We start from the raw sequence: 10571 nt of genomic DNA on the forward strand, positions 1-10571 counted from the left end.
AGCACGCCAGGGAAGTCCACCACTTTTAAGATGGCCCTGCCCCCTGGTTATAAACTTTCGCATCTAGCGCTGTATGTGACTGCAGTATTTCATGTCTATCGATTAGGAGCGCGCGCATGCAGCTCACGTGAACGCGCTTGACAATACATCATCTCCCTCCCGTCCCGACCCGAGTCCCCCCTCACTCTCTCTACTGTTTGAGCGTCATTACGCGACGGACGGAGGCTCGCCTTCACGTCGCCGCAATCCAAGGCCGCGCTATGTCCGTCAGGCACGCGTCTCGTCCACTTTGGATGCCGTGGAGCTTTTAGGACATGTTGGTCCCTTGGCTCTTCCTGGTCCTTTTCGTTGGGAGCCCACAACTTGCTGAGGCTGACTCGTGCAACTGGAGTGCAAGGTAAACCGAGTGGCCGGTGGAGTTCAATTTACTACATTCAAATGCCAGTCGAGTACAATTTTCCATTCATTTGTTAAAAAAAAAAAAAAAAAAAATCAAGTTAAAACTTGAAAACATGAAAATGACCTTAAAACATGAACCGTGTTAAGGCATGTAACATTTCACAATAAAATGTAATAACCTATCGATAACATTCAACCTTTCACGTTCCAACTTGAAATGTCTCAATAATTTATTACTATGATAGTTAAATGCATCATATTATCATTTGAAATGAATCTCTCGAAGCACATCAGTTTGGGTTTTTCTATGATGTCACCGTGTAAGTTCATATTTTTTGCAACTGCATAAAATTGTACGTTTCTTACCAAAACTATTGGACAAATGGAACTCATTTCCACCCGTTTCAACGGGTCAAGTCCATTCGAGGTATGAATGAGTCGTTGATGTGCGTGCAGTGACTCTCCGGCCAGCACGGACCCAAGGATGATCCTGCAAGTGCGACTGCGCTGCGCAGAAGGTTCCGTCCGGTGGTCCTACCCGGGCCGAGCTCTCCGTGTGATCTTGGAGCCCAACTTGTGGTCCTCCTCCTCGGCGCGTGACACCCTCTGCATCAAAGCGGCCCCGACCTTCGGCGGGGCCACCCTGTTCGTCCGTCGCAGCGGAAAGCTGGAGCCGCTTCTGGCGGACGGCGAGGGAGAGGAAGGCGCCAGCTGCTTCCGGACGGACGGACCGCGCGTGCCTCCCATCTACATTCAGACGGGCCCGAGTCCAAGTCTGATGGGCTTCAGGTATGAATTGACGGCCGACGGGATAGCTGCGATGAGCTCGGATCGCGCCGGTGAGTCTTTGTCAACTGTTCCTTTTTATACTCGTGGCGGTGATAGACGTCCAATCCTTAAGATACATATTTCTCCGCAGCTTCATGTCGCCCGTGCAACGACACGGAGCTTCTGATGGCAGTCTGTACCAGCGACTTTGGTGAGTACATTTACATTCATGTTGAATTGTAAGTGGAAGATACAAGACTTGAGTTGAATTTTGGCATTGCTACCACTGACCATGACCGACATCCCTTTTTGTTGGGAGGGCTGGCAATTAGACCTCTCCCGCCGTCAATGGCAGCCGGTTAGTTTAAAGTAAGCACTCTTACCGTTTTTTTTCCTGCAGTGGTCCGAGGCTTCATCGAGGGTGTCCGTCACCGTCCGGATCTTCAAATCTCACTGGTGGACGTGTCGGCGACGAAGGTCTGGCGGCAGCGTGGCGGCCTCTTTGAGCGGGAGGCTCCTCGATCGCCGCGGTGGCGCGGCGTCATCCGCGCTCACCTACGGTGCGGCGTGAAGCCCGGTGAAGGCCAGTTTCTTTTTACTGGCTGGGAACACTTCTGGGAAGCGTGGTTGGGCTGCGCCCCGCATTATAAAGACTTCCTGGATGTCTACCGGAACGCTAAAGTGGGACTTCGGAATCCCTGTGTTTTCCGTTTGGATGAATAGATGTCACACTTTTTTCTGGCTTAAAAACACCCAACAGTTGTTGTTGTTGTTTTTTTTAATTGTAGTTTATTTGAAATGATTGTAAATAAACTTACTGACCAATAGTTGAATCTGCTTGCAATAACTGGGCAATGTTGAGAGTGTGCTCAACTTGTAGCTTGCAAGCCAGCCTGACATTGGCCATGTAAGACAGTTGTCTCCAACCCGGTCCTCAAAGGCCAAACTGTGGGTCGTGGTTTTTGTTCCCGCCGATCCAGCAAAGATACTGTAGTTGAACCAATGAGGTTTCTGCTAAAACAAGCAGCACCTGACTGCAATCAACTGACTGCACTTGTAAAACACCAGATTGGTGAAAAAGTGTCATCATCTTGTCTGGTTGGAATGAAATCCTGCAGTGTTAGCAATGTTAGCTCTGCCTTTGACTCGGTCTGACAGAAAGTTTAGGGTTTAGAAAGCTTGTTTTGGTGTTCTAACGAGACTTTACGTTGTGCAGGACGCTGAAAAAAAGCTACCATCGAGCCCCCTTACAGCAGCCTCTTCCTCAGATACGACCGGAAGGCACGACACCTTTCAAAGCCCCCGAGAGTGTAAAAAACATTTGCCGTGGCTTCCCTTCATGACATATCACAAAGTCCGTCTCGTGCGCTGTGACTCGTCTCGGTCGATATTGGAGCGGAGTGGAAATTCGGTTGGAACCGCAGAAATGCAGACTGAGTTGCAATGTATTTTGTGCATCTTGTTTGTGTAATGTTCCCTTTGCTTTGTGACACTGTTGTTTGAAGTTTTCCACATTTTCCACACAAGAAAGAATATTTATATTTGAACATTCAAGTTTGAGTCTGAAAATTGCTCATTTGAATGCAATAAGTGTATTTTACTGCAGACTGTTTTGCTTTTTTTCAGCAATAAAGATCATTTGTGTGTGAAAAATGTCAATTTCATGAGCTAATTGAGAAGCCAAACCTTCATTTTCTAGCTTTGTGGCACCCAAGTTATGGTAGCCTAAGATGACCCACAGACAGATGTGAGCCCCCAGCTCCCTCCCACCCGATGAGGGGAAATAATTGAATTGGCCTATTCCATGCCTCTCTGCACTTACAAAATGCTGCCTTGGTCTTTTTATGGGGACTAAATGGATGCCAATGAAAGTGTCAATAGCACAATAGCCCTGCGGGGCCTAGACCCCCGGCAGAGGGTTGTCACTGTAGAAAGCAGGGCTCGGGATTGCAAAAAGATGGTTACAAGCAGCTTTTTTCGCTCTCATTTGCAATATTCTGCTAATTCAAAGTCAGATTGAAGGCCTTTACATCATTTTGGCTAATCAAAGTTAACCGTTGTTATCCCTTAAGGATTTTTTGGGAAGAGGGGGTATTCCTGATTGACCGCTGCTAACCGCTGTGTAACAGCTGTGTTCCTTTGTAGACAGCTCAATTAGAGGCGTTACAGTGTAAGATTTGCTATAGTGGACTCAGAAAATAGCGGGAGTCCATATCTGGCCTTTGGGTCTTAAGGCGAATGAACCTAGAAGACAATCTGATCAGTACTGCCCATAAATCAACCCTTCGGCAAATTTATCTGGACTCCCCTTGTATTATCACAGCAGGACCCACACAAAAGTCTAACCTCTCCGCGGGTTCCGGAGACCTCGCGATTCTCCTCTCTGGGAATTCCGGCCGGCTCTCACGGGGACAGAGCCCGGGAGGCCTCGCCGCCGCACGGCCAGCGGGACTCCGGACCGGCTGGGGGGTAATTGGTTTATCCCGCCGCCCGGTCCGCTTTCCCATGCGGGCCACTGCTGCGCGGAGGCCCGGGGGTACAATACGAAAGCAGCGTGAGACCCTCGTGCGGCGGGCGACCATTCAGCGCCGGGCATCACAAAGACGTCACCTTCGCTTTGGAAACATTCTTCTTTTGGTCTCGGAAGTGATTGAGTTCTTGAAGCAGGAGGATTTTTCTCCCAAAATAAACTTTGTCATTCCTTTCCGCGCACCCCGCAGAGAATGGGATTCGTGGTTTTTCAACAGAGAGCAGATATGGAATTTCAATCAAAAGGAGAAACTTGGAAAACAATGAAAATGATGGGGGGGGGTTTCCCTCCAATGGGGCAAAGCTATTTGAAATCTGATTAGAATTGTCAAAGTCATTGCAATTTTTCTTTTTCAAATTTGCAGCAGGGCCGAGAACAAAAAGTGGTATTTGATACGTGGCAAAATGGCTTTTGGCAAATGGCATTTTTTTCAGTATGTGTCATTTTTTTGGTATGTGGCCTTTTTGGCATATGGTAAAATGGCTTTTGGCATATGGCATTTTTAATATACTGAATGGCATTTTTTTTGGCATACGGCAAAATTGCTTATGGCATTTTTTTCAGTATGTGTAATTTTTTTTTGGTATATGGCATTTTTGGGATATGGTAAAATGGCTTTTGGCTTATGGCTTTTTTTTTGTTGGTATATTGCAAATTTGCTTATGGCATTTTTTTCAGTATGTGTCATTTTTTTGGTTTATGGCATTTTTGGCATATGGTAAAATGGCTTTTGGCATATGGCATTTTTTGGTATATGGCAAAATGGCTTTTGGCATACTGCATTTTTTGACAGATGGTATTTTTTTGTATATGGCAAAATTTCTTTTGGCATATGGCATTTTTTGGTAAATTGTATGTACATTTTTTGGCATATGGCATTTTTTGACAGATGGCCTTTTTTTGGTATATGGCAAAATGGCTTTTGGCATATGGCAGTTTTTTTGACTGGTATTTTTTTTTTTATATGGCAAAATTGCTTTTGGCAAATGGCATTTATGGTATACTGTATGACATTTTTTGGTAGATGGCAAAATGGCTTTTGGCATATATATAGCATTTTTTTGACGGATGGTATTTTTCATCTACATGGCAAAATGGCTTTTGGCATATGGCATTTTTTGTGACAGATGGGTTTTTTTTGTATAGGCCTACGGCAAAATTGCTTTTGGCATATGGATTTTTTTTTTTTGTATATGGCAAAATGGATTTTGGCATATGGCTTTTTGGCATATGGAAAAATGACTTTTGGCATATGGTGTTTTTTTCGGTATGTGGCATTTTTTTACAGGCCATGCACGCCCATGCCTGTGAAGGCCATGCTCGTCCAAATTTCCCATTCATTTTAAATGGCAGAAAAACGTGTGGTTGTGATTTTTGACCCTACGCTTACCCTTACAGCGCATTGACATTCAACTGGCACTGAACTGACACAAGTTGGGCGATGACCTTGACAGCCATACCAAAAACAAATGCCATATGTAAAAAAAAAAAAAAAAAAATCCATTTTCCAAAAGCCATTTCACCACATACAAAAAAAAAAAAATCTATATGCCAAATGCTATTTTGCCATATGCCCAAAAAAATGCCATATGCCAAACACAACTTTTTGTTCTCACAGTCTCTCCAAATTTGAGGAAATCTAAGATTGTAATGTGGCTCGGAACGAGAATGACAGTTAGTAGCTCTGCTCCTTCGACGGAATTTAAACTGTTGCTTGAAACATTTTCAGCACAGTGATTAAATGGACCTGGTACACATACCTGTCAACCCGAGGCCGTTGGCAATCTTACAAATAGCTACGTATGCCCTTACAAATTGGAGACTCATCTTACAACGTTTTATATAGCGTGCAATATGAATCAAAAATAAAACTCAAATTTTTAAAATAATATGAATTTATTGGTAATATTAGTATTGTCACATATAACCTGGTGCAATCAAAGAACAATCAATATCTTCAGCTACATCATGATTACTAAAATTTAACAGTGACTTTTATTATAATTGTATGTAGCACTTTTGGCAATTTCTATCTTGTCTTTTGATGGCTGCACTTTAGCTCGCAATTCAGTTAGACTTGAAGGTAGTTCGTTAGTGGGTCCAATTGTAAATTAAAAAGGAAAATTGATCAAATGAACTTACCGATGCAATCTTTGAGTCAGGGAACATTTCTTTTGCTAATTCTGAGAAGTTATCAGCAATAGTTGCAGGCAAATTGTGCACGGCAACAAAGTGGCAGAATAAAATCTCTGCTAGCTTTTCATTCTGCAGACTGCATCTTTCTGACCAGTGTTGTTAATCTTACTTTTAAAAAGTAGTTAACGAGTTACAAATTACTTCTCCCAAAAAGTCATTGAGTTAGTAACTCAGTTACATGAATGTAAGACTAATTAGTTACTTGGGAAAGTAACTGGTCTTACCTTTCATGTTTTTTTTTTTTTCATTAAAAAAAAACAAAAAACATAGTAACCTTTGCTATGTTTGGAAGTAATTTAATGTTGTGAATCAACCGTTAAAGTTGTTAAAATTGTTTTAGTATTAGTTCCCGTCTGTCTCCTTTTGACATGTGAAAGTTTTAAAACTGTTTCATCATTTAAAGATAGATTCAAGTCAATTTTTTTCCGATTTAGGAGTATTTTAGATAAAAAGTTACTTAGGTTCGCTATAGACCCTACCCACGTGACGTCACAACTCCGCCCTCCTGACTGGTGCCGCCGAATTGTCCGTCAACACATCGTGTTTGCCTGTTACGGCTACGTACATTCCTCCTATTTACGGCGTGTTTTTCTGCTCGTTAACATTAATAATCAAAATGGTGAAGGCGTGTGTGGCGGTCGGTTCCATAACAGAGAAGACAGACGGAGAGACTTGAAGTTCTACCGGATTCCGAGAGACCCGGAGAGGAGAGAGCGAGATGGGCTGCTGCAATTCGACGAGAAAACTGGGCTCCAAACGATTACCACAGATTATGTAGTAGTCATTTTATATCTAGTAAGATGCATTTAATATATATTTAGAGGGTTTTGGGCTGACAACCACAATTGAGATCATTGCTAGGCTAATCGCCGACAACATACACGTATGTATGTAGTGAGAGTGCTATTGCTAAACCATATAAACATTAAAAGCCCTAGCTCCATTGACAAAGGACATGAAATACATTCGACTTGACAGTGGATGTTAGCAAGAACAAAGGATTTTGAATTGAAAATTTCGTAACTCACCTTTCCAAGCACAAGATAAGATTCCTGCCGAATTTTGGTGGACGAGGACCTGTTTCACCCAACCAGCAACGAAGTATTTATAAGCCTCCAAGCTCTTAAAGTTTTTCAAACTTTCGTGAGAATAGGCTGATTTTGTGTGGACAAGATAGTTGTACATATCAGGGTAGCTAGCAGATGTCAGGCAAATACGGCGGAGACAGCGGGTGGAAAAACATCGATTTAGGCATCAAATATGGATCTGGCGAATGGATAAACTGAAGCTTTTCCACATAACGCCTTTTATGCAACGCATCAAGTGAGTTTACGGCATCCGAAAGCACCGGGTCTTCCATGAAATGCATTATAAATTGCTCGATCAATTGAGACCATTAATAATACAGACACAAAATGACGGACAAGGGGGCGGAACAATACAGCGATCACGTGATTTTGTGACGTCGATGGGTAGGGTCTATAGGAAGGTTCACTACAACAGAGCCTTTTTGAGAAGTCTACTGCTTTAAGATGGCGGCTGTTTACTAACGCCGCTGAGTCTGTCATTTCGTATCTAGTTCAAAATGCATGTCATATCTAGTGTAGCATCAAGTGGGCGTAAATTGTAGGCTGTCGACTACATTCAGGAAATACTGGAGCCACCTAGCCTAGCATCGCGTTTGCAACAGTGTAACAACACTCTTCCCTCCTTCCCACTCCCGGTCTTCTCTCTCAGTGTCTCTGACTTTTCTCGCGTCATTCAACCAACGTAGTAACGCACATTCTCGTTGCCCAAACGGTGACAAAATCCGAACTGAGGAAAAAAAGTAATGCACGAAAAACGTACAGATTTTGAACGTACGACATACACATTTAAAAATCAATGCCCACTTGTACAAATTACGCTTAAACATCTTGACAGGTATGTGGTACATTATTATACACTGTAGGTTATTTTCAGTGAGAGTTTTTGTGAAATTTGAACAAGTTGGGAGTCAACCAACTTTGAGAGAAGGGCACGTGAATGTTCCCGCCTGCACTGCGCCCCCCCCCCCCCCCAAAAAAAAAAACCGCACTGAAGGTTCCAACATGTCTTCCATCAGAAGGAATCAAATACATACAGCGACAAACGCAACAATCCATGAGTAAGCTGTTGCCACGACAACGTGGATTGCATCACGCAGGAAATGAATCGTTTATAAAACCACAAAGAAACAGCTGCAATGACCCCAAACGGCCTATAGATGGAGACTGTAAACCAATGAATGAGTTCCACCCTGTACAGTCCCCCCCCCACTGTTCGGAATCAGATTGGAAGGCCTCCCTGGTCTGCATGAGTCAAAGATGACAACTTCAGGTTGAAATGAGCTTAAGCAAAGTACCAAAGTACAAGACTTTGTGTGAGCCGTTTGGACTCACCATTGCACTTATGAGTAACTGTGAAGGTCCAGAGGTCGAGACGCAGGAATCCCGGCGCGGCTTTTACACGAAGGGCTCTCGTAACAGGAGGCGAGATAAGGCCGATAAGGCGGAGGAGTGCCGCCGAGCGAGCTCATCAATCACTTTCTCAGCAAAGCAACGAGAAAAGCGACGCCGGCTGCGAGCGAATAATCATGTTTCAATGCCGCTGACGGCGCTGGAATGGATCGACTGTCCATCGACGTCAGCGCCTGCAAACGACTTCGTATAGAAACATCTAACATTCTTCCCGCCTCAGACAAGGAAGCCATGTGATCTTCAATCGACTATTGGATTGAAGTACCAGATGGGGCCACTTAAAATTTTGGGGTGGCACACCAAAACTAAAAGCCAACATTTCAGGCTGGCCTGGCTCAGACACTTTGGGGGATGAAAGGCATAACTGATGCTACTACAATCTAACGATATACTGGCAAGCGGTGTGGCCAACAAATTTATGGGGGGGGGGCGCCACTGGCAATTTCCTGAACGATTATTACAGGCTAAAACTGTCAAATCGGACATGTTTGTTGGGGCTGGGGGATCAAATGAAAGGGTGATCCAAGTAAAGCATTTCTAGATTGCGAATTTCACTGATTTGATCTGGTCTGAAAATGCAAACACGCCATTTTAGTCATTTTTGTACCACTAAAGGGAGCCCGTTAAAATAATCATTTAGTACAAACTTTGTATGGCAATTTGTCACAATGTTGACATTTCTAGCAAATCGGACTAAAACGGCATTTAAAAAAAAAAAAAAATTGCACATTTCGTATTTAAATCAAAACCAGAAAAAAGGTTAGCGTGTTTGCTTCACAATATGCTGTTGCAGCCATACACAGAGTTTAAGGGGGGGCCAGGGCCAGGCCCCCTGGTGCAAAGTGAAAAGTGTCATTGCATGTAACTGACTTTCCTGAAAGAGTTTTCGGGTAAAATATTGTCTATAAAAGTTGTAAAGCAATAAAACAAACAACAAAAATGAATGAAATGAACAAACCCTAAGCTCAAACCTAAGCTTTCAAAAGCAACAACAACTAATGAGCAAGAACCAAGGATTGAAAAAACATCAAAACATCAACAAACATCAAAAATTGTTACCCCGGGCCATGGCAGCGCGCACACACACACACACACACACACTTTAGTTATAAGTTATGTCGATTTAAACAATTAATTGAAGCCAGAAAAGTACCACAGTTATATATTTTGGACATCGACGTTTATTAAACTGGAGAAACTCCATACAGGACTTGAATTACTGTGATAACAGTTATAGGTCATCGAATGAGTAAAACAGTAAAACATTGCCTTTTTTACATTCCGTATGTATGTTATGCTATAGAACAGGATTTTTTTTTTTTTTTTGATGGATGGGCCATGTTTTAAAATCTCGTAGATAACTACGTCACCAAAAAACGCAAATCAAGCAAATCCGTGCAGCGCAGTGGCTCCGCCCAGGGGATACAATTTTTGACGGGGGTAGGTAACGACATTAGCATGACAGCGGTGGGCGTACCATATTCAATGGATGACGATCTTGGCAAAAAGTACAGCTGTCCTAAGCAGCCTGATTTAGAATTACCCTCAAGAATGATGGGAAACAAAAAAACCCCGCTCATTTTCAACTTTTTATTTTAACTATCCTTGTCAGTTAATTTTATTGTTGACACTGCGTTTCGGGGTCATCAACATGTTGTGCCCCCCCCTGCCTCAAAAGTTAAACTCCGCCTATGGTTACGGCACCAGCAACAAAACGAGTAGATGACCTGATAAAAAAAAGTTATCATCAGTAAAACAAATATTTGTTGAAAATATTTTATCAATCCCCAAATTATAGAACAAGTACGAATGATTAATAATGGGTTGGTTCCCTAAAACATGGTTTTTTGTTTTGTTTTGTTTTTTTTTTATTCACATTTTGTCCCCTGTAAAAAATGAACAGAAGAAGCTAAAACATTTTACCCTCAAATTTATGGCGTGATAAAACGAAAAAAACGTTGTTTTTCTCGAATTTTATTTGAATTGGTCAATTTCGACACCTCTTTACTTTGAAGAAAAAAGGTTGTTTAATAGATGAATTAGCATAATTTTAGTTCCTCTATCCGTGGCTTTGACAATTCCGCCTTTAACGACACTTTCTATGTCTTATTTGTGCTACGGAGAGGGCGGCCACGCCGCGTAAGTGTACCTAATCGAGTGTCTTTCCCGCGGTATCACGT

At 42.7% G+C, this 10571-nt stretch overlaps 1 protein-coding gene across 1 annotated transcript; it reads left to right on the forward strand.

Moving 5' to 3' along the window:
* Positions 1-2810, forward strand: LOC130932038 (meteorin-like protein). The gene is made up of 4 exons (XM_057861395.1): positions 1-397; positions 856-1238; positions 1319-1378; positions 1568-2810. The coding sequence occupies exons 1-4, from the start codon at positions 315-317 to the stop codon at positions 1888-1890; spliced, it is 849 nt and encodes a 282-aa protein (XP_057717378.1). The 5' UTR covers positions 1-314; the 3' UTR covers positions 1891-2810.
* Positions 2811-10571: the final 7761 nt, after the last annotated feature.

Source organism: Corythoichthys intestinalis, chromosome 16 (genome assembly GCF_030265065.1).
Source record: "Corythoichthys intestinalis isolate RoL2023-P3 chromosome 16, ASM3026506v1, whole genome shotgun sequence".
NCBI classification, from domain to species: Eukaryota; Metazoa; Chordata; class Actinopteri; order Syngnathiformes; family Syngnathidae; genus Corythoichthys; species Corythoichthys intestinalis.

Excerpts from the sequence above, each read along its gene's own strand:
- LOC130932038 (XM_057861395.1), top strand. The coding sequence starts at position 315 with ATGTTGGTCCCTTGGCTCTTCCTGGTCCTTTTCGTTGGGAGCCCACAA. Across the intron at positions 1,239-1,318 it reads GATGAGCTCGGATCGCGCCG|CTTCATGTCGCCCGTGCAAC; the intron begins GTGAGTCTTTGT and ends ATTTCTCCGCAG. Across the intron at positions 1,379-1,567 it reads AGTCTGTACCAGCGACTTTG|TGGTCCGAGGCTTCATCGAG; the intron begins GTGAGTACATTT and ends TTTTTCCTGCAG.